This window comes from Chrysemys picta, chromosome 3 (assembly GCF_011386835.1).
Source record: "Chrysemys picta bellii isolate R12L10 chromosome 3, ASM1138683v2, whole genome shotgun sequence".
Lineage (NCBI taxonomy): Eukaryota > Metazoa > Chordata > Testudines > Emydidae > Chrysemys > Chrysemys picta.
Window position 1 is genome coordinate 184,125,032 of NC_088793.1, and position 27,627 is coordinate 184,152,658.

The 27,627-nt window shown below is 44.7% G+C and overlaps 1 protein-coding gene and 1 long non-coding RNA gene across 11 annotated transcripts in view; one reads left to right on the plus strand and one right to left on the minus strand.

Moving 5' to 3' along the window:
- Nucleotides 1-13,908, plus strand: part of LOC101941031 (uncharacterized) — a 28,628-nt gene extending 14,720 nt beyond the window's left edge. The window contains exons 2-3 of one of the 2 annotated variants that reach the window (XR_010600248.1): nucleotides 8,956-9,208; nucleotides 10,836-11,844. This is a non-coding gene — a long non-coding RNA (uncharacterized LOC101941031). Of the gene's footprint in view, nucleotides 1-8,955; nucleotides 9,209-10,835 lie in introns of both variants that reach the window. The other variant, XR_010600247.1, reaches the window with a different exon arrangement.
- The window catches only part of CLHC1 (clathrin heavy chain linker domain containing 1), a 31,226-nt gene continuing 14,168 nt past the window's right edge, over nucleotides 10,570-27,627 (minus strand). For 4 of the 9 annotated variants that reach the window (XM_008169077.4, XM_008169075.4, XM_008169076.4 and 1 more), the window contains exons 9-12: nucleotides 25,043-25,217; nucleotides 17,274-17,476; nucleotides 11,979-12,158; nucleotides 10,570-11,043 (exon numbers count right to left, since the gene is read on the minus strand). In XM_008169077.4, the coding sequence (XP_008167299.2) occupies nucleotides 10,841-11,043; nucleotides 11,979-12,158; nucleotides 17,274-17,476; nucleotides 25,043-25,217 (761 nt within the window). In that variant the 3' untranslated portion in view covers nucleotides 10,570-10,840. The remainder of the gene's footprint in view (nucleotides 11,044-11,978; nucleotides 12,159-17,273; nucleotides 17,477-25,042; nucleotides 25,218-27,627) is intronic. The other 5 variants (XM_065590798.1, XM_065590796.1, XM_065590797.1 and 2 more) reach the window with 2 other exon arrangements.

A 27,627-nucleotide genomic window follows, 5' to 3' on the forward strand; every position in this document is an offset into this window, starting at 1 on the left:
CTATAATTGTTTACTTGAAGTTAATCAGCTTCTGCTGGGCTTTGTAAGGACTATGTTTATTAGATACATTGTTTCAGACAAGTCACATTTTCTGAAGTAAAACCACATCTGGAGCTAGATATTTTTCTGTTACTGATGTTACCCTCAGAATCCTACTATGTTTCTCTTCTCTTGTCATAGGTGCTGCTTTCTCCTGACAATAACAGCTCCAATAACACTGGTCTACAATTTTTGGGAAGTCGTCTGCTTCAGAGATAAAATGTGCTATTTATTATGTATTTTGATGTGCTGAATTCAAATATGACAATTAAAACAACTGATTGGCTACTGTTTCTAAGATATTTAAGTTTTTACATTTTATGTCTATGTATATTGTGTAGATAGTAGAGTTTTAATCATAAATTGTAAACCTAGGTCTTTTCATGTGTTTATGGTTGCTTTACATGATAATATTTCACCTGTCCTGTTTATGTAACACTTTAAAAATCAGCAAAAGGGTTATATAAATAAAATTTATTATGAAACAAAAGGCAAAAAACTATTATGTACATAGTTTAGTCCTATTCAGTGTCTACTCGGCGCTTCTTGGCTTGTCTCTTGTATTCATTAAATGGAGCATCTCTTGTCACTGTCCAGCAATAGTCTGCAAGCATTGATGGGCTCCATTTGCCCTGATAGCATTTCTCCATTGTTGCAATGTCCTGGTGAAATCGCTCGCCGTGCTCGTCGCTCACTGCTCCGCAGTTCGGTGGAAAAAAATCTAGATGAGAGTGCAAAAAATGTATCTTTAGTGACATGTTGCAACCAAGGCTTTTGTATGCCTTGAGGAGGTTTTCCACCAACAACCTGTAGTTGTCTGCCTTGCTGTTTCCGAGAAAATTTATTGCCACTAACTGGAAGGCTTTCCATGCCGTCTTTTCCTTGCCACGCATGGTCAAATGCATCATCTCGAAGAAGTTCATGAATCTGAGGACCAACAAAGACACCTTCCTTTATCTTAGCTTCACTTAACCTTGGAAATTTTCCATGGAGGTACTTGAAAGCTGCTTGTGTTTTGTCAATGGCCTTGACAAAGTTCTTCATCAGACCCAGCTTGATGTGTAAGCGTGGTAACAAAATCTTCCTTGATTCAACAAGTGGTGGATGCTGAACACTTTTCCTCCCAGGCTCCAATGACTGTTGGAGTGGCCAATCTTTCTTGATGTAGTGGGAATCTCTTGCACGACTATCCCATTCGCAGAGAAAACAGCAGTACTCTGTGTATCCAGTCTGCAGACCAAGCAAGAGAGCAACAACCTTCAAATCGCCACAAAGCTGCCACTGATGTTGGTCATAGTTTATGCACCTCAAAAGTTGTTTCGTGTTGTCATAGGTTTCCTTCATATGGACTGCATGACCAACTGGAATTGATAGCAAAACATTGCCATTATGCAGTAAAACAGCTTTAAGACTCGTCTTCGATGAATCAATGAACAGTCTCCACTCATCTGGATTGTGAACGATGTTGAGGGCTGCCATCACACCATCGATGTCGTTGCAGGCTACAAGATCACCTTCCAGGAAGAAGAATGGGACAAGATCCTTTTGACGGTCACGGAACATGGAAACCCTAACATCACCTGCCAGGAGATTCCACTGCTGTAGTCTGGAGCCCAACAGCTCTGCCTTACTCTTGGGTAGTTCCAAATCCCTGACAAGGTCATTCAGTTCACCTTGTGTTATGAGGTGTGGTTCAGAGGAGGAGGATGGGAGAAAATGTGGGTCCTGTGACATTGATGGTTCAGGACCAGAAGTTTCATCCTCTTCCTCTTTCTCGTCTGACTCAAGTGAGAATGATTCTGGTGCATCAGGAACCGGCAGTCCTTCTCCGTGGGGTACTGGGCGTATAGCTGATGGAATGTTTGGATAATGCGCAGTCCACTTTTTCTTCTTTGACACATCTTTCCCAACTGGAGGCACCATGCAGAAGTAACAATTGCTGGTATGATCTGTTGGCTCTCTCCAAATCATTGGCACTGCAAAAGGCATAGATTTCCTTTTCCTGTTCAAACACTGGCGAAGATTTGTTGCACAAGTGTTGCAGCATATGTGTGGGGCCCACCTCTTGTCCTGATCTCCAATTTTGCAGCCAAAATAAAGGTGATAGGCTTTCTTAACCATAGTGGTTTTACTGCGCTTTTGTGATGCAAAAGTCACTTCACCACAAACGTAGCAGAAGTTATCTGCACTGTTCACACAAGTATGAGGCATATCTGCTCACTTTGGCTAAACAGAAATGTGTCCCTTTGTAAAATCAAACACTGACAAATAAGAGAGCACGACACTGTATGATTTCTAGAGCTGATATAGGGCAATTTGTTCAGCAGAGTGATGTAAGCTTCATTATGATTGCATCATCCATGACTTCTAGGAATAACATGATGCAATTCATATCATGTATGATGCAATACCAGCTTCAGATTGCATCATTCATTGTTTTGCCTAAAAAGCAAGTACTGTCCAAACCCAGTCATAGATTTATTCATAGATCCAGTCAAAGATGTATTTTAGTCATTTCTGGTTTAAATTGAGATCCCTTCCCTTTATAACTCACTCATCCTCCGCCATTCCCAAGTCAAGGGTCATATATACTGACCCAATAGCATATCTTGAAAACTAGAGCCAATCAACAATTATAAGCATCATTTTCGTTCTTAGTGACCCAGAATTAGTAAAGTTTGACTACATTTATTTTCAGAAGCATTTTGGCTGTAGAGCAGTGTTATGCTAGTACTCCAAAGTAGAGGGGAATGGAGCACCCACAGGGACACACATCTCGAAGAACTTCTGTTACTGCAAGGTGAGTAACTTTCCCTTCTTCTTCGAGTGCTGTCCCTGTGGGTGCTCCACTCTAGGTGAATGTATAGCAGTTCCCACTATGGTCAGTAGGACTTTGGAGATGCGGCAGTGAGTACTGTAGAGAGTACTGTATGGCCTACTATGGTGTCTGCCAGGGTATCTTGCGTGATAGCATAATGTTTGGCAAACGTCTGTTCAGAGGACCACGTAGCCACTTTACAGATGTCAGAAATGGGTACGTTTTGTAGGAAGGCAACGGATGTCAACAGAGCTCGAGTGGAATGAGTTCTAATGCCTTTGGGCGGTTGAATATTTTGAATATGGTAAGAGGATCTTATGCAGTCAGAGATCCACTTGGACAGACGTTGTTTAGAGATAGCCGTACCTTTCGACCTTTCAGTGATGGAGACAAAGAGTCGTGGAGATTTACGAAATGGCTTAGTCCTGTCTAAGTAAGAAGCGATTGCTCGCCTGACATTGAGAGTATGCAGGGTTGCCTCGTGTGGAGTCTTGTGAGGTTTGTGATAGAAAGTAGGTAAGTATATAGGTTGGTTAAGGTGGAAGGTGAATACCACTTTAGGAAGAAATTTAGGATGTGGTCTCAGAGTGACTTTATCTTTGGAGAAGATTGTGTAGGGAGGATGGGCCATCAGGGCACTTATTTCACCTGCTCTCCTTGCTGAAGTTATTGCAACTAAGAAAGCTACCTTCATGGACATATGGAGAAGAGAGGAGGTAGCCAAGGGCTCGAATGGAGGTTTCATGAGAGCTTGAAGAACAAGGTTAAGGTTCCATGTAGCCGCTGTTGGGTAAATTTCAGGGTACAGATTTTGCAGGCCTGTGAGAAATCGTTTTATGGTGGGGTGGGTATAGAGTGAATAACCTTCTAAGAGGTCATGGAAGGTGGCAAGCACCTCCAGGTGCACTTTGATGGAGCTGAGCGAAAGTCCATCCTGTTTCAGTTTCAGGAGGTAGTCTAGAATGTTAGGGAGGGTCACCATATTGGGTGTTAAGTGATTACGTGAGCACCAGGGGGCGAAATGCTTCCACTGCTGCAGATAGGTTTTATGAGTGGAGTCTTTTCTACTGTGCAGGAGGACACATCGGACTTGCTCGGAACAAGCTAGTTCATGGGTTTGGAACCATGAAGGAACCAGGCTGTGAGGTGGAGCTTTTGGGTCTGGGGATGAAGAACCCATCCGTTGTTCTGGGAAAGGAAATCTGGCCTGTTGGAGAGAGCCCGTGGATGACGGGAGGACATGCGGAGGAGGTAAGGATACCACGTCTGTCTTGGCCAAGCCAGGGCAAAAAGGATGACCCGGTCCTTGTCGTCTACGATCTTCCGAAGAACGCTGTGGAGTAGAGGGATTGGTGGGAAGGTGTACAGGAGAGTTGTTCCACGGGATGAGGAACGCGTTTCCTAGGGATGCAGTCCCGAGTCCCGCTCTGGAGCAAAACAGGGGACATTTTTGATTCTGGGTTGTGGCAAAGAGGTCTATTGACGGGGTGCTCCAGAGGAAGAAGAGCTGTTGAAGTATTGCGGGGTGCAGCTCCCATTCATGCTCTGTCTAGGAGTGCCTGCTGAGTGCGTCGGCAGTAGTGTTGTGGCAGCCTGGTAGGTAGGAAGCGATGATTTGTATTAGATTTTGTATGCACCAATTCCATGGTCGGATGGCTTCCATGCAAAGGGAATGTGATCGGGCTCCTCCTTGTCTGTTGATGTAGTATATACATGCTAGGTTGTCTGTTAAGACCCGAATAGATTTGTTCTTTATGAGGGGAAGAAAGTGAAGGCATGCTCGCCTCACTGCTCTGAGCTCTAAGAGATTTATGTGTAGGTGCATCTCTGATGTGGACCACCAGCCTTGTGCCCTGTGTCCCCAGAAGATGCGCTCCCCAACCGATTAGGGAAGCATCCATGGTGAGCATGAGTGTTGGGGATTGTTGCTGGAAGGAAACCCCCGTGCAGAAGTTTTCTGGTCTTGTCCAGAAAATGTAGGGAAGCTATAACATTGGGAGGAGGAGTTAGCAGCGTCCTAAAGTGTGTCTGTTGGGTTTGAAATTGGAATTGAGCCAGCCCTGATGACATCTCAAGTGCAGCCTGGCATACTGGACCACGAAGGTGGAGGCTGCCATGTGACCAAGGATCTGTAGGCAGATTCTTGCCTGTGTCCTGGGACGAAAAGAGAGCGTGCGTATGAGTTGTGTGATAGCGGGGAATCTGTGATATGGGAGCAAGGCCCTGCTCTGGATTGACTCGAGATGAGCGCCGACTAACTCGATATGTTGTGTAGGTGTCAGGGTAGATTTTTGGACGTTTATTTGGAGGCCTAGGCTGTGAAAGAGGGAGATGGCGAAATGGGTAGCTTGAAGTGTTTCGCCATCGGAGTTGCCCTTGATGAGGCAATCGTCCAGATAGGGGAAAAGTGTGATCCCATGTTTGTTGTGGTAAGCCACGACCACGGCTAGAGTTTTAGAAAAGACTCTCGGCGCTGTGGAGAGGCCGAAAGGAAGAACTCTGTATTGAAAATGGTCATGACTGATTGTGAATCGTAGGAAGAGTCTGTGAGCTGGATGAATTGATATATGAAAATAAGCGTGTTGTAGGATGAGGGCTGTAAACCAGTCCCCTTGATCCAGTGCAGGAATTATTGTACCCAGTGTGACCATCTTGAATTTTTGTACCCTCACGAATTTGTTCAGTCGGCATAGGTCTAGTATAGGTTTCCATCCACCGTTTTTTTTCTGGGTCAGGAAGTAATGGGAGTAGAACCCTTTCCCTCGATGTTGCGTCGTCACAGGTTCCTCTGTGCCTAGCTGGAGGAGGTGCGCCACTTCTACACGAAGGAGGTGCTCATGAGAGGGGTCCCTGAAGGAGGACAGGGAAGGGGGAAGGGTAGGAGGACAGATATGAATGGGATAGAGTAACCAGACTGAACTATTTCGAGGATCCAGTGGTCCCATGTAATTTGCTGCCAGGTATGTTGGAAACTCTGGAGGCGGTGGCCAAATGGGGAAGTAGGCTGTGGAATCAAGGGGTGGTCGCGCAGATCCTCGACCAACGTTTCAAAATTGTTGTTTGTTCCCAGATGGGCAGGAGGTGGTTGCTTGAGCTTGATTTTGTCTGTGCTTAGGGGGGTCTAGCGCGATTCCTAATTACGTCGTATGGTTTGGATTGAGGCCGATAATATTGTTGTGTGCGCGGTCTTTGGTAGGGTTGGTATCGTTGTCTCCTGGGAGGAAATGGGTGAATGCCCAGGTTGCGCAGTGTCGCTCTAGAATCTTTCATGGTGTGAAGTAGTTCATCGGGTTTTTTTGGAAAACAGTTTGTCTTTATCAAAGGGGAGATCCTCCACTTTGGTCTGCAGATCTTTAGGGATGCCAGATGCAGAAAGCCATGAAGATCTGCCCATAACCACAGCAGTTGCAGTAGTACAGGCTGCTGTGTCCGCTGTATCTAAAGAGGGCCATTCTGGAAATCAATTGGCCCTCGCTCAGAATTGATTTAAAGTCTGCTCTCCTGTCCCTTGGAATGTAGGAGGCGAATTCAAAAAGTTTATTGTAGTTATCAAAGTCGTAGCTGGCAAGGAGTGCAGAGAAGTTTGCAATCCTGAATTGTAGAGTGGAGGACGTGTAAACCTTGCGACCCAAGACGTCAAGGCGTTTAAGGTCCTTGTCTTGCAGGTTGGGCTGAGATTGTGGCTGTTTCGTCCTTTGTGCGACTGCACTGATGACAAGAGAGTTTGGTTGTGGGTGAGAAAATAGGAAGTCAGCGTCCTTAGCAGGAACATAGTATTTACGTTCGGCCTTTCTGCAGGTTGGTAATAAAGAAGCTGGAGTTTGCCAGAGAGTGTCAGCTGGTTCCAGGAGTGCTTCATTTATAGGGAGTGCGATCTTTGCGGGCGCAGAGGGTTGAAGGAGTCTCAGGAGTTTGTATTGTGTCTCCTGAACCTCTTCTAGGGGGATGTCTTGACTGAGTGCCACCCTCTTGAAAAGCTCTTGAAATTGTTTACCGTCGTCCACATTCTGTGGAGGCGGGGGGGAGAGGGCTCCATCCGGAGCAGAGGGAGAAATAGGGTTCGGTGAGTCAGGATATGGTTCATAGCTCACATTCTCAGGAGAGGGTTCAGGTACTCTAGAAGTGGACGGAGCTGGAGATCGAGGCACAGAGGTCTGAGGATGAGTGGTAGGAGGATGTGGCCAAGGGTACCACTGAGGCCAAGGCATAGGGTAGGAGAACCCAGATGCCGCCCATGGTGGGGCGAAGTAGGGAAACTGAGGCTGGTGGCTGTGGACTGTAGCCTGAGGTGGAAGAGGTTCCAGTGGAGGAGGAGAGGCAGGTGGAGAGAACTCTGCCTGTTACTGTACATCGGGTTCGCTATTAGAGAAGGTAGCCAGTTCAGGTGATGAGAACGGCTGTTCTAAGAGCGAGCCCTGTGTTTCCAGAAGCAGAGAGTTAGGCTCAGGTGGCACTGAGAGGTCACATTGTGTGAGGAACTGTTGTTCTTGCTCCCTGGGCTGTGCTGAGCCTGAACTGTGCTCTAGCACGTTAGCAGGTGAAAGTGAAAGTGTCAGCGGTGCCGTGGGTCTGTTGGAGATGCCCTGCAGGGGGTCCGCTGCTGGTGCTGGGGCAGGAGGCAGGCTCGGTGCTGACACCGGGGCAGAGCGCACAGCCAGCACTGCGGCTATTTTTCCCGAAGAGGGGGTTGGTGCCGACGTCCTTGTCGGCATCGGGGCAGACGGCGCAGCCAGCACCGCAGCTATTTTTAGTGCTGACGTGCTCGGTGCCTCGGAAACCTTCCCAGTACGGGAGGTTGGGTTCCTGCCTCTGCGTTCTGCAGGAGCCGTGGTTGAGGCTGTAGAAAGAGCTGAGGTGCCTGCCTGTGGCTCTGTCAGCACAGAGGGTAAGGATCTTGTGGGAGACCTTTTACCCTTGTCAGTCTCTCCTGTGAAACTGCCGTGCTTCTTGCTGCTCCAGAGAGGGTGAAGCAACGCTCCCAACTGGTTCAGATCTGGCTGGGGAGCATGTGGGAGTGGGTTTAACTTTCCCCATCTCCAAAAGTGGCTGCAGAGATTTTTCCATGAGAAGCATTTTAAGCTGCAGGTCCCTGTCGCGCCGAGCCCTTGACTTGATGCTTGTACAGTGGAGGCACTTTGTGGGGATGTGGGTTTAGCCAAGGCACTTCACATAATGTGAGTGCCCATCTGACCGTGACATGGAGTCCTGACAGGAAACACACTTTTTGAATCCTGAAGCCCCTGGCATTGTGAATTAGAAATGGCAGGGGAGAGTCAGTGGCGTAGCCAGGATCTAAGAGCAGGGGGAGCAAACATAAAAAAGGTGCCCCCCCCCTTGGCTCCTCTTTTGGCTCCACACACCCCCCTTGGCTGGCTCCACTGGCTTTGCCGCCCCCCCATTGGCTGCCGGCCACCATGCTGCGCCCCCCCCCCCCTTGCTCCTCCGGCCATGGCTGCCGGCTGTGCTGCCGGCCGCCTTGCTGTGCCCCCCGCCCCCTCGCTCTGCCTCCTCCGGTCACGCCCACCGCACCCACATTGGCTACCGGCCGCGCTGCGGGCCGCCCTGCTACGCCCCCCCTCGCTCCTCCAGCCGCGCTGCCCCCTCCCCATGACTCCTCCGGCTGCGGGCCGCGCTGCAGGCCGACTTGCTGCGCCCCCCCTCACTCCTCTGGCCGCGGCTGCCGGCCATGCTGTGCGGGCCGCCATGCTGTGCCCCCCCCCTCGCTCTGCCTCCTCCGGCCGCACCCGCTGCCCCCCCATTGGCTGTGGGCCGCCCTGCTGCGCCCCCCCTCGCTCCTCCAGTCGTGCCGTCCCCTCCCCATGGCTCCTCCGACCGTGCTGCCCCCCCTTGCCTGCAGGAGATTAGCGCCAGCTGGCAGGTGTGCCACTTTTTGAAAATGTGCTGAGGGGAAGCGGCTGCTTCCCCTGTACCCCACTAGCTATGCTACTGGGGACAGTGTCTCAGCAGAATGCAAGCCTGAAGCGAAAAAGTATTTTTTTTAAACTAAGTAACTAACTATGTAACTATACTAAAGGAAGGGAAACAACTGGGATGTAACTAATAAGTATTTCTGTATTCTTTGTTAATTTTTCCTACAGAGACCAGGGAAGAGGATCAGCACTGCCCTGAGTCCCGTTTTCAGCCGGGGACGGTTTAGAAGGAACTGTGGGGGGTGCGGGACACGGGCACTCAGGAAGATTCCAACGAGATGGGAGATACCAACTGAGCACGTGTGTCCCAACCAGGCACTGCTACCGAAAATCTCCGATCAATGGCACCGGGATGCTCCGACACCTAGAGTGGAACACCCACAGGGACAGCACTCGAAGAAAACAGACTTCTGGGATGGAGGTTAGCACAACTCATTAAAAGAGCTTTAAACTAGGAACTCAGGGGAGATGGGAAATGCTCATGTAATCCACGCCTGATTTTAACATTGAGAAGGAGGTAAATCAAGTAAGAAAGGATACAGCAATGGAGAAAGGAACAGCAGTGGGTAGGAGAATGGACATTAAGGGGAAAGATCGTGCCAATACCAATGAAGCTAACAATCAGGTAGGCGATACTGGCAGAATGACTGTACCCAATTTGGCAAGGAATGTGGGCAAGGCCAAGAAGCAACAATTAAGATGTTTGTACAGGAATGCAAGGAACCTGGGTAACAAAAAGGATGAACTAATAGTACTGATGCAGGAAGTGAAACCAGTTATAATAGAGATAACAGAAATAGTAGAATAATAGTCATGACTGGAGTACAGATATTGAAGGGTATTTGATATTCAGAAAAGACAGAAATAAAGGCAAAGATGGTGGAGTGGTATTGTATATTAATGATGAGGTAGACTGTAAAGAAATTATAAGGGGTGGACTGGATAAGACAGTCTGTTTGGGTCAAAATCACTTTGGAAAAGAAAGGTTCCCGTGGATAGTGCTTGGAGTATGCTATAGACCCCCAGCGTCCAATCTGGGTATGGATAGAGACCTCTTTAATATTTTTAATGAAATAAATTCTACTGGGAATTGTGTGATTATGGGAGACTTTAACTTCCCAGATACAGATTGAAGGACAAGTGCTACTAATAATAGTAGGGCCCAGATTTTCCGGGATGTGATAGCTGACAGATTTCTTCACCAAATAGTTGCTAAACCAACAAGAGGTGATGACATTTTAGATTTGGTATTGATGAGTAGTGAGGACCTCATAGAAGAATTGGTTGTAAAGGACAACCGTGGTTTGAGTGATCAGGAGCTAATTCAGTTTAAACTAAATGGAAGGATAAATAAAAACAGATCTGCATTCTTCCCGTTTATATTGGTATTTGATGTTTCCAGCTCTCATGCCCACACCTTTGAAAAGCTCTGCTAATGCAAACCCAGTTTATTTGTTGGCAAAGGCCGTATTTGAATATCTTCCTTTTCCCAAGGTTGTAATACCCGTCTCTTAGCCAGAAATATGAACCAAGTAAGACTCTCATGATTGTCTCTGATGGTGTAATTCAATTATCAGATGTGCATGTGCAACACCCACTGGAGTTAATAGGAACTGTACCCATATCTCTGACGGCAGAATGTGGCCCCAAGGAAGCAACTGTCTTCCTTTCTTCCAGAGGTCCCAACATTGTATTAATTGGCAATGGGACTCATGTGATGATTCCCTCCCTCCCCGCAAAAAAGCAAAGAGACTGAAGCATAAAGATGAACAAAAGAAAAACTGAGAAGTGAATGCACTATTCAATACAAAGAAATATATAAACATACTTTCACAATCTTAATTAAATAAATAGGCCAAGTTTGTTCTACAATGAAAATACCTTCCCAGTTAACACACAAGTATTAAAAGGGGCTACTAATTTACGTTTGATGGCAAAAAGAAGTCTCAGCTCTATTTCTGAGTGATAAATGTTTACTATAATTCATAGAAGCAACTAAAACGATGCTTAGGTTGAATGTTGTTAGAGCTCCACCAATTGCTTTACAGAAGAATTACAAGAAAACGTGTTCCATTATCTTTACATCATCATCATCATCAAATGGAGAAATCTGAACCACTCCTTCCTGTGAGGTAAGGATCGAGAGAATTTCTTGAGACAATTTTTCATGCTTATTTTCTGCACATGTATCTGCGATCTTCTTCCAACCTTCCAAGGTACAGACCGTATCATTTAAAATAACTTGTTCCAGTGCATCTGATGAAGAAAAAAATATCATGTAGTGGCACAGTATTTGCCCTCAATCAGTTTCTGCTTTGCTCATATTAAACAAAGAACAGAAAGAGGTATGATCTTAGGGGATAATATGACTACAGATCAATAATTCTTTTTCCAGTTGGATAAATTCTAAGGTCAAGGACCAAATAAAGAGATAACTGATCAAAAATCCATCAGAAAAGTAGTGTTTACTTTATTTATAAAGATTAAAAGCACCTCCTACCACAGCACTGAAAATCATGTCTGAAACCCCACGAAAAGCAGAAAGACTGGAGAATGTGTGGCCAATTCTGCCTTTTATTTATTTAATTTAATTTATTTATTTAAAGTTAATGGATGTTTTGCTCTTGACTTCAGTGGGAGTAGGATAAGGCCATCAGTTGGGAGTAATCATCACTGCAAGGGGAAAAACTAAATGTGCCAAGTTGCCAAATTACATGGCCAAGAAAGGTCCTTAACTCTAGAAGAAAGTACAGGAACTTGCAGCAGACCCTACCAAAAGTGCTAATCTGAACACAGGACTGAGCAAGGCAGGCTGTAGCAGATGGCAAAAGTAACTTTTTTGATATCAAAGGGAGTACCATGAGTAGTGAGATTTTAATCACTCTCCAGTATAGATTAGGGACAATAGGAGCATCAATGACACAATAATTTATGGATTTGGGGTTTGTTTTTTGGAAAATGTCAATGGACACATGGTACAAAGGGAAAAGATTAACTATGTGTTTTTAAATTAGCTGAATTAAATTTAACACAATTAAATGATTGTGACCTCAATAACTTTGTATTCATTTTATTGTCATTTACAATTGAATTGTTTTGGAACTTCCCAGATACTGCAATGAAAATAGAGAAATGTGACATTTACATAACTTCACTATAAATGTCTGTTAATTACATCTTACTGTACTTACTCTTCTCACCCATGTTTATTTCCTCTAACAGTTGTAAACCATGCTCTTTGTGATCAGCATCAATGAGTGAGAGGATCGTAGCCCCAATGGATAATAATGCTGGTTTCTCATTCCACTCTTGAGTTAGACAATGAATTAGCTCAATACTAGGACAGTTTTTCAGTAGGAATAAGTAATCATCTGAAAACAAACATCCAGGTCACTATACATTTGTGGGTGTTCACACAAACACACAAGCATGATAACTCCAATTCTGATCTCACTGACCACTGTAAATCAGGTGAAACTTCAATTAAGTTTGTGTAAAACTAGTATACATGAGATCAGAACCTGGTCTCATTTATCTGGAAGAAAAGATAAACAGCACAATAATTAAATTCACAGATGATACTAACTAGGGAAGTGTTGCAAATATCAAAGAAGACAGAAATAATAAGAGATACCTTGAAGTTGTTAGAAATATCGGCAAGAAATAAAATCAGACTGGAAAATGCAACCTAACAGAACAGAGGAATAAAAATCTGAAGGAAGATATTAAATGGGAGAGAGAGACTTGGAAAGCAGCAATGTTGAAAAGGGGCCTAGGGAATTGCAGAAAGCAAAAGTGATATGAACTTGCATTGCTATATGGGCACAAAGAGAAGCTAATGTGATTTTAGTTTGCTTACACAGAGGCGTCACATCCCAGAACAGTGAAGTGATAGCCCCTCTCTCTAAATGGCACTGGTGAGACAGCACCTACATTAGAATGCTGCAACAGTTCTAGGCACCACAGCAGCAGATGAAGGTTGACATAATTGGAGAGAAATCATTTAAAGAAAAATGACTGAGTGGATGGAGGAAAGGGCATGAGGAAAAAATAAGAGCCAAGTAGCACAATCCTGCAGCATGCTAAACATCTTCAGTATCTACTGCCTTTCCTGCATGACTGGGCCCTAAATATGTACAGTGTGGCTAAATGACTGGACAGGATACGAACACTGTTTACAACCTCAGATACCTGTCAATTCGGAGGGTGAAATTCTGGCCTCATTAAAGTCAATGATAAAACTTCCTGAGCAAAGATAAAATATTTAGAGTGGGGCCTAATAGCCTAATTTTGATGGATCTATGATGCTGCTTAAGGTGCGTATCTATTGTTTTTGGAGAATTCACACTGACCAGTCTCAGGTACTATAAATGTTAACTGAGGATGGTATGGTATCTGAGCAAGTACATAATGTTTTCTGAAGTAAGATAGAAGAGTTGACCAGATGGGATTTTTACATTTCTCTAGTCAATATCTTGGGTCAAGCTGAAAAGAACAACCAAGAGAGTTTAAATAGATAATTTTGCTCTTTATTGAGGAACAGAATGTGCCCCAGATTCTTGTCTGTGTTAGGGCTGCTATTTTGCTGCTCCACTGTCCAAAGCAATCCTAAAGCCACATAGCCACCTGCAAGAGGATCACCCCAGTGCAATGGATGCTTTGTTGCTGTAGAACTGGTCTAACTGCTCATATACTATCCATATTCGTGACTGTCAGTGTAAGGGACATAGCTGGGGAAAGGGGGCATGACTGGGTCTTCCCTGCAGTTCAGCAATCCTTGACTGCCATGATGACAGCATGGGGCTATTGCCAGCTAGTGTAAATTAGAACAGCATGTAGTCTGCTCTAACTCACTCCAGGGAACCAGCCCAATACAGTCAGTTTAGGAATGGGGGAGTACAAAGGTGCCATGAAGCCACCTTTGCACCTCTCTTTCCCCCACAAGTTGTGTTGTATACCCCTTGGGTGCAGCTGAGAATCAGGATCTATGCATCCAGTATGTGATGTAGTCTTTATGCTGCCTACTTCTTTGACTAACATAATTTGAGGGTGCATCTGCAACTTGTTTACAAGGTAATAACTCTGAAGCTAAATGATCCACACTTCCAATATAAAGAAAAATCAATTTTAACTTTCAAATGATGTAATCACTAATACAGAAAATAAATAGATGCCTCAATTTATTTTAGGCCAGTAACTTAACTTTTTCATTCTGTGGAACAACTTACAAAAAAGAGAGATCCTCTGCTGAACCACATCCCCTTCTATAACCCACTCCTTCACTTTTCCTACAGCATTCACACTCTCTTCTGAATGTGCCCATAGAACATATTTTGAGGATCAGTGCTTTGCAATATTACACTCTCTTAGGGACATAAATATGGAACAATATGTCATTGCCTGTCAACATCCATGAATGATACTCAACTCAAAAATAAATAGTGAACAGAATTTTATCTATATTAGCCACAATAAATGGGTTTGCTCAAGACAAAAAAGAGGTGGAGCAAATATACATGCATGCCTGATGTTGAAGGAAATCCTATTTTAATTTAAAATAGGCTGGTAAAATTTTTGACAAGATTAGTGTCATCTTCAGTTTTTTGGCAACTGGCAATCTGAACTTGTGCAACCAACATTTTAAAATCTATCAACATTTTCATTAGTTTGCATTCACAAAACAGCATTCTTTGATCTTTCAGAACATATCTTCACTTCTTTCATCATCTTTGTTTTTCCCACCTGTGACGGTGCACCCCTAAGGCTTTATGGAAATATGCTTATGGATGTATATATGACATAACTGGAATATGTTTTATGCTACGCATGCCATGTAACATATCTCTGCAAAGGTTATGATCTACTGAATCTATTCATCCTATTTGTATGCATGTAATCATTTTTGTATTCAAAGTTATGAATATTGGCTATATACTTGCTTGATTTTTAAATAGCCTCGGTAAGGCATTTGGTCAACTTCTTGAGAAAAGAATATGCAAGTTAAGTGCCCAATCAAGAAGCACTTAACGGACAATGGATCTTGGAATGCTCAAATCCACATGAGAAGACTACTTGAGGACAGTCAAGGTAGCATGTGAACCATGGCTGCTACCTGTAAGTTCTGAGTCATGCATGGACATGTGACTTCCCCATGTCACTCCAAGACTCCATCTTGTACCTGGAATTCTACACAGGGGGAGGGAGGGGTATCCACCCACAAGAGAAAGTCTATTTAAACCCCTGGGAAACCCCTCCATTCTGTCTTCAGCTGGCTCACCCCCAAGGATACCTGAAAGAAACTGGAACAAAGGACAGTAACTACAGGGGGTGTGAGTGATTGCTGGACCCAGACTAGAAGGAGACTAGTCTGTAAAAGGAAGCTTACTGGAACACCTCTGAGGGTGAGGTTTTATCTGTATTCAGTTTTCTTACAGTATTAGGCGTAGACTTGCGTGTTTTATTTCATTTTGCTTGGTAATTCACTTTGTTCTGTCCGTTACTACTTGGAACCACTTAAATCCTACTTTCTGTATTCAATAAAATCACTTTTTACTTATTATTTAACCCAGAGTATGTATTAATACCTGGGGGGCCCATCTCTTTTGTAAAGGTAAAAAACAGCAAGTGTACATCTAAATAGGCATGCAACTGCATGCGCTTTCAATACAAAGCTATAAGGAAATGTGATTAAATGAGAGCAGAAACATATGGAGTGAAATCCTGGCTCCACTGGCAAAACCCTTGTTGACTTCACTGGGGCCAGGATTTCACCCCTGTGGGTATAGGACATGATTGTCTAGTTGTGTGTTCAACTGTGTTTTCCATCATAACTGATCAAGTGTCTTCACTTCCAAATTTAGGCCTAATCCTGCTAAAATTTAGGCATATGCTTTGTTTTACTTGTTATGTGTGTCTAAGTGCTTGCAGAATCAGGACTTCAGTCAATGTATTTGGATGCAGAATTAATCTGATTATGGTTTTACAAAAGAGAAAAGTACTTACTTCTAAAATATAGTTATCTAAAATACAGAGCTGTAGTAGTTCTTCAATCTTATACCCATGTTCCTAACATGAGAGTGGTGAGGAGGTTTTCTATAGTTTAACTGCTCAATATTGGCTCCAGCGCAGAGCTTCTAAATTGAAAATGTGCATAATTTGGAAACATTAAAAAAAGATTCTAGAAGTCCCACCTGAGATGGGTAGTGGTTGTGGGTTCATCTATTACATCTAACTAAATCTTAAAAGAATAATTATTACAGCTAAATTATTTTTTCTTCTCCAAAGTTACAAGCTGCAACAGACACCCATACTCACAGGGACTCTGACATCAGGGATGTTGCTATAAAAATATACACCATTATCTATTTATAAAAGATACTGAAATGCTACATAATGTGTGTCTATAAATGTATAGACACATATATACACACATACATAAAAGGTTGGGAAGAATAGCAAGAGAAAGCAAGAAATAAAATACTTAATGAGAAATGTGAATAACTGCTAGTAGAGAAATCCAAAAATAAATGAAAGGGGTTAGTGAATTAAAACACTCCTAGTTTGGCCAATATTCCTTAGGCTTTAAAAGACCTTGAAGTTGCAGGTCTGCTATGCAATGACAATGCCAGATGCAGTCAGACAGCTTTTAAACATGATTCTTTTGGAGACAACAGAATCTAATATACTGGTGTCAAAAGAAACAAACGATGGATATTTTAAGGATTTTAGCCCATCAGATAAAAACCTCAGGACATTTTCATGTCAAAGAAACAGACAGAGGAACTCACTCACGACATTCTATGTCAAGTTTGGCGAGAAGGGCTTTGACAAGACAGAGGCTGGGCATGCTTAATGGTCAGAATCTGCTTTATAGACATCTTCTCAGAGGGCCTGATTCTACACTGCAGTGCAGCTTGTGTACAGAGTGTAAAATGGTGCCATTATGATTTGCCAGGGTTTTAGAACCACTTTGCACAGGTGCAAATGACCCTAAGAACTCATTAGGCAGTCATCTCCGTTTCCATTATCATATTTAAAGAATTTCTCTGCAGCCTCTAGTTATCAGATTAAGAATCTATGCTAGAACTACAGATAGGCCAAACTAGCCTCTTAGATTTTGAAACTTTAGGCTATGGAGTCCTCTACCAATCTCACATTAGTCTCTATGGCAGATCAATAGGGAGCTACTGAAGCTCGATCCTCTGAAGAAATTCCTTATTTCCAACTGAACTAGTCACTTTAGTTGCTTTTAGGGTAACATTTCTAGTTATTTATATTATTTACATATGCAGTGGCATGTTAAGAGCCAAATACTGCTTCCATTAGACTCAATGAGAACAGAATTGGATTTTTTGTGTGAATTTAAAATGTATCATTTAAAAATTTAGTCCAAAATGTCACCATGATAAGATTTAATTTTTAAACCTGAAATAAACAATTGGTAGAAAAATGATGAAAGACAATATAATAAATGCTTTGTGATTTACCTAAAGTGAGCTGTTTGAATTGCTGTATATAATCCATTGCTCCACAAATTTGGCCCTGTTTACACAAGCACAGAGCAGCTTTCTTGTGCACGCCACACTGACTGTAGGCAATCTGAGCCAAAGCCAAGCACTTGGACTTGTTGAATGGTTCCACCTCCCCATAGTCATAAATCACATCCCCTACTGCCTCACAAAACGTCAGCCTGAAGAAAACAAGGTAATAAAACAAACCAGATAGTTATTAGTGTGTTTTCATAACTCTGGAGCACTTCAGAATCAGGTACAGTAGAACTGGATTGTGTGTGAAAATACCAGACTGCTCCCCTTCAGCTCTTGTGCCCCTCTGTCCTTGTGCCCCACTCTGCTTTTGAATTAGGTTGTTTCCTTCTTCCCCTTCCACGTGCTTGGGCCACAGCAGGCAGAGATCTAAGAGCACAGAACAGACTGCCTCTTCACCAATGCCTGGTGCCATGTTAGCCACTGGTGTTTGGAATGGGCAACTGCAGCCCTTGCAGCTCTCCTGTATTTGTGTGATTCCAGTTGGGGTGCAGGGATGTGTATGGGGAAGGGAAATGGATAGAGACCTCTTCAATATTTTTAATTAAATAAATTCTACTGGGAATTGTGTGATTATGGGAGACTTTAACTTCCCAGATACAGATTGAAGGACAAGTGCTACTAATAATAGTAGGGCCCAGATTTTCCGGGATGTGATAGCTGCTGAACCAACAAGAGGTGATGCCATTTTAGATTTGGAATTGATGAGTAGTGAGGAGCTCATAGAAGAATTGGTTGTAAAGGACAACCGTGGTTTGAGTGATCATGAGCTAATTCAGTTTAAACTAAATGGAAGGATAAATAAAAACAGATCTACATTCTTCCCGTTTATATTGGTATTTGATGTTTCCGGTCTCATGCCCACACCTTTGAAAAGTTCTGCTAATGCAAACCCAGTTTATTTGTTGGCAAAGGACGTATTTGCCTGACTGGTATATAAGTCAGCAGCGAACCAGCTGAGTGGTGAACAGCAGAGGCTAACAGCGGGAGTTTGCCTGGGAGCTGTCCTAGAGGAGGTACGCTAAGTGCTGCATTGGGGGGCTGTATTGGTGAGTATCTGAGTGTCTGCTGTTGGGACAGTTGGTCAGTTTGACCGTGTGCTTGATTGCTTGCTTGTTTGTTTGAAAAGTGTGAATTGGGAGTGCTTTGTTCCAGGTGGGCCTTGAGTGGGCCTGACTGGTATATAAGGGCAGTCTGCAGCGAACCAGCTGAGTGGCGAACAGCAGAGGCTAACAGCGGGAGTTTGCCTGAGGAGAGCACACTGAGGCTTTCATCTGCAGGTTTCTCTGAGTAGTTCCTGCAACAGTTGAGGAAGTTCTTAAGAGGACGGTGATATGGAAGGTGAGCGATCAGCTGTTGTAACCTGCACAGGTTGTGCCATGTTTGTCTTTCTTCCACAGGACAGAAGCGACTTTGTCTGTACAAAGTGCAAGCTGGTCTCCATATTGAAAGAGAAGGTTCGAGGGCTGGAGAAACGAGTATCGACTCTGCGTTGCATAAGGGAAAATGAAGATTTCCTGGACAGACGTCAGGAGATGCTTCTATGGCCACAATGTTCTGAAGACTCAGAGCAGGCGCAGCAGGGACAGATGGATTGTGAAGAGGTTTGGCAGCATGTGACCTCCAGAAGGAGAAAGAGGAGCGTCCATGCACCAGCAATGGAGATACAGGTGAGCAATCGTTTCCATGTTCTCTCTACAGGTACTAATGCGGAGAGTGGACTAGATGACCCATCTGAGGGAAGGGAGCAGAAGGAGACTCCACCGATTGGAAGGCAAAAGATGCACTGTCCTAGGGATGGGGGTTCCACGACCACCACTCCCAAGAGGAGGAGGAGGGTAGTGGTGGTCGGGGACTCCCTCCTCAGGGGGACTGAGTCATCTATCTGCCGCCCCGACCGGGAAAACCGAGAGGTCTGCTGCTTGCCAGGAGCTAGGATACACAATGTGACGGAGAGACTGCCGAGACTCATCAAGCCCTCGGATCGCTACCCCTTCCTGCTTCTCCACGTGGGCACCAATGATACTGCCAAGAATGACCTTGAGCGGATCACTGCAGACTACGTGGCTCTGGGAAGAAGGATAAAGGAGTTTGAGGCGCAAGTGGTGTTCACGTCCATCCTCCCTGTGCAAGGAAAAGGCCGGGGTAGACACCGTTGAATCATGGAAGCCAACGAATGGCTACGCAGGTGGTGTCGAAGAGAAGGCTTTGGATTCTTCGACCATGGGATGGTGTTCCAAGAAGGAGGAGTGCTAGGCAGAGACGGGCTCCACCTAACGAAGAGAGGGAAGAGCATCTTCGCCAGCAGGCTGGCTAACCTAGTGAGGAGGGCTTTAAACTAGGTTCACCGGGGGAAGGAGACCAAAGCCCTGAGGTAAGTGGGGAAATGGGATCCTGGGAGGAAGCACAAGCAGGAGAGCGCAAGAGGGGAGGACTCCTGGTTCATGCCGAGAAAGAGGGACGATCGATGAGTTCTCTTAAGTGCCTATACACAAATGCAAGAAGCCTGGGAAACAAGCAGGGAGAACTGGAAGTCCTGGCACAGTCAGGGAACTATGATGCGATTGGAATAACAGAGACTTGGTGGGATAACTCACATGACTGGAGTACTGTCATGGATGGATATAAACTGTTCAGGAAGGACAGGCAGGGCAGAAAAGGTGGGGGAGTTGCGTTGTATGTAAGAGAGGAGTATGACTGCTCAGAGCTCCAGTATGAAACTGCAGAAAAACCTGAGAGTCTCTGGATTAAGTTTAGAAGCGTGAGCAACAAGGGTGATGTCGTGGTTGGAGTCTGCTATAGACCACCAGACCAGGGGGATGAGGTGGACGAGGCTTTCTTCTGGCAACTAGCAGAAGTTGCTAGATCGCAGGCCCTGGTTCTCATGGGAGACTTGAATCACCCTGATATCTGCTGTGAGAGCAATACAGCGGTGCACAGACAATCCAGGAAGTTTTTGGAAAGTGTAGGGAACAATTTCCTGGTGCAAGTGCTGGAGGAACCAACTAGGGGCAGAGCTTTTCTTGACCTGCTGCTCACAAACAAGGAAGAATTAGTAGGGGAAGCAAAAGTGGATGGGAACTTGGGAGACAGTGACTATGAGATAGTCGAGTTCAGGATCCTGACACAAGGAAGAAAGGAGAGCAGCAGAATACGGACCCTGGACTTCAGAAAAGCAGACTCTGACACCCTCAGGGAACAGGTAGGCAGGATCCCCTGGGAGAATAACATGAAGGGCAAAGGGGTCCAAGAGAGCTGGCTGTATTTTAAAGAATCCTTATTGCGGCTGCAGGAACAAACCATCCCGATGTGTAGAAAGAATAGTAAATATGGCAGGCGACCAGCTTGGCTAAACAGTGAAATCCTTGCTGATCTTAAACGCAAAAAAGAAGCTTACAAGAAGTGGAAGATTGGACAAATGACCAGGAAGGAGTATAAAAATATTGCTCAGGCATGCAGGAGTGAAATCAGGAAGGCCAAATCACACTTGGAGTTGCAGTTAGCAAGAGATGTTAAGAGTAACAAGAAGGGTTTCTTCAGGTATGTTAGCAACAAGAAGAAAATCAAGGAAAGTGTGGGCCCCTTACTGAATGAGGGAGGCAACCTAGTGACAGAGGATGTGGAAAAAGCTAATGTACTCAATGATTTTTTTGCCTCTGTCTTCACAAACAAGGTCAGCTCCCAGATTGCTGCACTGGGCAGTACAGTATGGGGAGAAGGTGACCAGCCCTCTGTGGAGAAAGAAGTGGTTCGGGACTATTTAGAAAAACTGGATGTGCACAAGTCCATGGGGCCGGATGCGCTGCATCCGAGGGTGCTAAAGGAGTTGGCGGGTGAGATTGCAGAGCCATTAGCCATTATTTTTGAAAACTCATGGCGATCGGGGGAGGTCCCAGATGACTGGAAAAAGGCTAATGTAGTGCCCATCTTTAAAAAAGGGAAAAAGGAGGATCCGGGGAACTACAGGCCAGTCAGCCTCACCTCAGTCCCTGGAAAAATCATGGAGCAGGTCCTCAAGGAATCAATTATGAAACATTTAGAGGAGAGGAAAGTGATCAGGAACAGTCAGCATGGATTCACGAAGGGGAAGTCGTGCCTGACTAACCTAATTGCCTTCTATGATGAGATAACTGGCTCTGTGGATGAGGGGAAAGCAGTGGATGTGTTATTCCTTGACTTTAGCAAAGCTTTTGATACGGTCTCCCACAGTATTCTTGCCGCCAAGTTAAAGAAGTATGGGCTGGATGAATGGACTGTAAGGTGGATAGAAAGCTGGCTAGATCATCAGGCTCAACGGGTAGTGATCAATGGCTCCATGTCTAGTTGGCAGTCGGTTTCAAGCGGAGTACCCCAAGGGTCGGTCCTGGGGCCGGTTTTGTTTAATATCTTTATTAATGCTCTGGAGGATGGTGTGGACTGCACTCTCAGCAAGTTTGCAGATGACACTAAACTAGGAGGCGTGGTAGATACACTAGAGGGTAGGGATTGGATACAGAGGGACCTAGACAAATTAGAGGATTGGGCCAAAAAAAACCTGATGAGGTTCAACAAGGACAAGTGCAGAGTCCTGCACTTAGGACAGAAGAATCCCATGCACTGCTACAGACTAGGGACCGAATGGCTAGGTAGCAGTTCTGCAGAAAAGGACCTAGGGGTCACAGTGGACGAGAAGCTGGATATGAGTCAACAGTGTGCTCTTGTTGCCAAGAAGCCTAACGGCATTTTGGGCTGTATAAGTAGGGGCATTGCCAGCAGATCGAGGAACGTGATCGTTCCCCTTTATTTGACATTGGTGAGGCCTCATCTGGAATACTGTGTCCAGTTTTGGGCCCCACACTACAAGAAGGATGTGGAAAAATTGGAAAGAGTTCAACGGAGGGCAACAAAAATGATTAGGGGTCTGGAACACATGACTTATGAGGAGAGGCTGAGGGAACTGGGATTGTTTAGTCTCCAGAAGAGAAGAATATGGGGGGATTTGATAGCAGCCTTCAACTACCTGAAGGGGGGTTCCAAAGGGGATGGAGCTCACCTGTTCTCAGTGGTGGCAGATGACAGAACAAGGAGCAATGGTCTCAAGTTGCAGTGGGGGAGGTCCAGGTTGGATATTAGGAAAAACTATTTCACTAGGAGGGTGGTGAAACACTGGAATGCGTTACCTAGGGAGGTGGTGGAGTCTCCTTCCTTGGAGGTTTTTAAGGCCCGGCTTGACAAAGCCCTGGCTGGGATGATTTAGGTGGGAATTGGTCCTGCTTTGAGCAGGGGGTTGGACTAGATGACCTCTTGAGGTCCCTTCCAACCCTGATATTCTATGATTCTATGAATATCTTCCTTTTCCCAAGGTTGTAATACCCGTCTCTTAGCCAGAAATATGAACCAAGTAAGACTCTCATGATTGTCTCTGATGGTGTAATTCAATTATCAGATGTGCATGTGCAACACCCACTGGAGTTAATAGGAACTGTACCCATATCTCTGAAGGCAGAATGCGGCCCCAAGGAAGCAACTGTCTTCCTTTCTTCCAGAGGTCCCAACATTTTATTAATTTCATTGGCAATGGGACCCATGTAATGATTCTCTCCCTCCCCGCAAAAAAGCAAAGAGACTGAAGCATTAAGATAAACAAAAGAAAAACTGGGAAGTGAATGCACGATTCAATACAAAGAAATATATAAACATACTTTCACAATATTCATTAACTAAATAGGCCAAGTTTGTTCTACAACTCCAGTTGGGGTGCAGGGATGTGTATGGGGAAGGAAAATGTGTGTTATGCCCACTTTGTGACACCTGGCAAGTCAGGCAAAGAGTTTGCTGCTGTTGAGTTGGGAACCTACTCAGTGCATTCTGTGGGGTAGACACATAAGAACCTCAGAGGATACTCAGTGCAGCTGGCATGAAGGAACTGTGTGGGGCTAGAGCAAGTTCAGTGCAGACAAAATATCTGGAGATTTCAGATGCTTATAACTTGGCCAAATTTGGATGGACTGCCTCAGGGGCAGGAAAAAACACCTCCCTGACTCCAATGCTACTCTGACAAATTTCAAGTTCATACTCCAACTTGGAGTTCAGGCTCCAGAACTCTTCATAGAAATGTTGAGAAGAATTTTTTTTTTTTAACATTGGCAAAACAACCTTCTTTTCTCTAATATCATTCTCAGAAATGGTTTTGTTTAAACTTTGCAAAGAAATTCAGACTGAGGCAGACATCTGGCATGGAAAATTTCAGCCTGAATAGGTAAAGCTTTGCAAAGTAGAAGCAATTGAAAATGGGTTCTTATGATGGAGAGTGTTAGGCACCCTTAACTTTGGTGTCGCTACCAGCTCTGCCTACAATTCAAGTAATTTTAGAATTTTTTAATATTTGTACAGTCCCATTCTAAAGTCATAATAAAGCACTTCAGAGTGTGCATCAGGCTAAGACATCTTTACTAACTTTATAGTTTTGGCAAAAGGATGTAGGTTTCCTGTCCTCCTGAATATACAAGGCCTGGCTTGACATTTCAACATAATTTCCAGTGTCCTATTGATTTAGCAATGACTATAATTCTAGTGATAAAATATGCAATAATGGCTCTTTTGGGAAGATTATTGCGTGTGGTAGGATAAGCCATAAAGAGAAATGCCCCATATGTCAGAATTCTAATTAGATTAATGCCATGCTGAACAGTGGAAATCTCCCAAACTGTTCTTGTGAGATTTCCACTATTTTAAGATGCATCCGAACTGGATCTGGAAAATAGGTTCCTTCCGGTTTAGGATTTGATCCAAGAGCAAAATTGCAGAGGCACTTTTAGTTCTGGAGATTCAAATTTGAATACTTCAACCCCCACAAATGAAATCCAGGGGATGGAGGATAGCTTTGAGTTTCCAGTTCAGATGTCTCTTGAAGTAACTGTACTAAATACTGTATAGATACTGCCAAGGCCGGCTTTAGGAACTGCGGGGCCCGATTCCAATACCGACGGCGGTCCGGGTCTTCGGTGGTGGAGGGGGGGGTGTCCTTCACTCGCTCCAGGTCTTCCGCGGCACTGAAGGACCCCCCCACCGTCGAAACGCCGCCGAAGACCCGGAGCGAGTGAAGAACCCCCCCCACCGCCTAAGTGCTGCCGATGACCCGGACCGCCGCCGGGTGGGTAAAAAAAATTAAAAAGGCGCCTAAGGCGCAGGGCCCTGTTAGGCGCGGGACCCGATTCCGGGGGAATTAGCCTAAAGCCAGCTCTGGATACTGCTGTTATTATAGAAACAGACACATATAAGAGTAAAACCAAAACTTCTAGCTATTCCAATAACTGCAGGTTTCTAATGTTTAAAAAATGGTACCAGAACAAAAAACGGTCTCACAATCTGATTTTCACATAACTTTTTACTACAGTAAAAAGGGCCTGAAACAAAATTTTGGTCTACAGCGATCTAACAAGGCCGATATCTTAAATTAAATGTTGCATTCTGCAAAAATAGCTTTTCATGCTGTTCATTTGTCTTGGTGTATACCACGGTGAATTTAATAAATGGCATCAAAGTAATGTATCTGTGAGATTGCCATTTTGTGATATTGTGTTTGCATGGTTCTAATTCACAAGAAAAGGAGAGTGTTTTTTTTTTTTTTTTAAACAGGAAAGGCCTGATCACTTAGGAAAAGCATGAATGCAACTTTCACAGGGGAAGGGCACATACCCATATGAATCCAAGTACACTACAGGCCTGCTTACCTTTGCTGTGTGACCCAGTGCATAACTAGATTTAACTGTTTTTCAAACAATGCACATTTGATTGCTTCCAGAGTCATGGCTGCACACAGAGGATGTTTAACTGCAGCACTTGAGCTTATGAGGGCCTCAAAATATCTCAGCAAAGGTAGAATCCTCCCTTTAACAGCACCAAGAGCTAGAAGGAGGGAAAGGAAAGTCACTGAGCAAAATATTTTGGAAAATAGCATTTTAAGTTTTCCAATATGTTTTTTGTTTGTTTGGTTGTTGTTGGTTTTGTTTTTTTGCTTTGCTGATGTCCTCAGAATGCCCTGGACAAATTCCAACTAATGGCTCAATCCTGCAAGATGCTGAGCCCCCTCTGCTGCCATGCTAGTCAATGAAAGTTGAGGCTGCTCAGTACAGAAGATGGTGGCACATCACATGATTGGGCATTATCTGTGAACACCTAAAGGCAAATTTTCATAGCAAAATGTGTGGATTTAAACCACTGAGTCTACATGGAGTTGCCTAGTGAAATGCCTGCATATCATTTTGAAAATACACGTATAGAACTTTCTGCAGAGGATGTCGGTTTTATAGTTAACAGTAAAGGCAACTTTAACCCAGTTTCCTTGCTTTGATCCTTCTTTTATTATTGATATATTATTATTTATTATTTGCATTGCAATAGCACCTGACCACCACTCTCAAGAGAAGGAGACAGGTGGTGGTCGGGGACTCCCTCCTAACGGGGACTGAGTCATCTATCTGCCGTCCCAACTGGGAAAACCGAGAAGTGTGCTGCTTGCCAGGAGCTAGGATTCATGATGTGACGGAGAGACTGCCGAGACTCATCAAGCCCTCGGCTCGCTACCCGTTCCTGCTTCTCCATGTGGGCACCAATGATACTGCCAAGAATGACCTTGAGTGGATCACTGCAGACTGCGTGGCTCTGGGAAGAAGGAAAAAGGAGTTTGAGGCACAAGTGGTGTTCTCGTCCATCTTCCCTGTGGAAGGAAAAGGCCCTGGTAGAGACCATTGAATCGTGGAAGTCAACAAATGGCTATGCAGGTGGTGTCCGAGAGAAGGCTGTGGATTCCTTGACCATGGGATGGTGTTCCAAGAAGAAGGATTGCTAGGCAGAGATGGGCTCCACCTAACGAAGAGAAGGAAAAGCATCTTCGCAAGCAGGCAGGCTAACCTAGTGCGGAGGGCTTTAAACTAGGTTCACCGGGGGAAGGAGACCAAAGCCTTGAGGTAAGTGGGGAAATGGGTTACCGGGAGGAAGCACGAGCAGGAGAGCGCAAGAGGGGAGGACTTCTGTCTCATACTGAGAAAGTGGGACGATCAGCGAGTTATCTTAAGTGCCTATTCACAAATGCAAGAAGCCTGGGAAACAAGAAGGAAGAACTGGAATTCCTGGCACAGTCAAGGAATTATGATGTGATTGGAATAACAGAGACTTGGTGGGATAACTCACATGACTAGAGTACTGTCATGGATGGATATAAACTGTTCAGGAAGGACAGGCAGGGCAGAAAAGGTGGGGTAGTTGCATTGTATGTAAGAGAGCAGTATGACTGCTCAGAGCTCCAGTTTGAAACTGCAGAAAAACCTGAGAGTCTCTGGATTAAGTTTAGAAGCGTGAGCAACAAGGGTGATGTCGTGGTCAGAGTCTGCTATAGACCACCACACCAGGGGGATGAGGTGGACGAGGCTTTCTTTCGGCAACTAGCAGAAGTTACTAGATCGCAGGCTCTGGTTCTCATGGGAGACTTTAATCACCCTGATATCTGCTGGGAGAGCAATACAGCGGTGCACAGACAATCCAGGAAGTTTTTGGAAAGTGTAGGACACAATTTCCTGGTGCAAGTGCTGGAGGAACCAACTAGGGGCAGAGCTCTTCCTGACCTGTTGCTCACAAACAGGGAAGAATTAGTAGGGGAAGCAAAAGTGGATGAGAACCTGGGAGGCAGTGACCATGAGATGGTCGAGTTCAGGATCCTGACATAAGGAAGAAAGGAGAGCAGCAGAATATGGACCCTAGACTTCAAAAAAGCAGACTTTGACTTCCTCAGGGAACTGATGGGCAGGATCCCCTACGAGAATAACGTGAGCGGGAAAGAAGTTCAGGAGAGCTGGCTGTATTTTAAAGAATCCTTATTGAGGTTGCAGGAAAAAAACATCCCGATGTGTAGAATAGTAAATATGGCAGTCGACCAGCTTGGCTTAACAGTGTAATCCTTGCTGATCTTAAATGCAAAAAAGAAGCTTACAAGAAGTGGAAGATTGGACAAATGACCAGGGAGGAGTATAAAAATATTGCTCAGGCATGCAGGAGTGAAATCAGGAAGGCCAAATCGCACTTGGAGTTGCAGCTAGCAAGAGATGTTAAGAGTAACAAGAAGGGTTTCTTCAGTTATGTTAGCAGCAAGAAGAAAGTCAAGGAAAGTGTGGGCCCTTTACTGAATGAGGTAGACAACCTTGTCACAGAGGATGTGGAAAAAGCTAATGTACTCAATGCTTTTTTTGCCTCTGTCTTCACAAACAAGGTCAGCTCCCAGACTGCTGCACCGGGCAGCATAGCATGGGGAGGAGGTGACCAG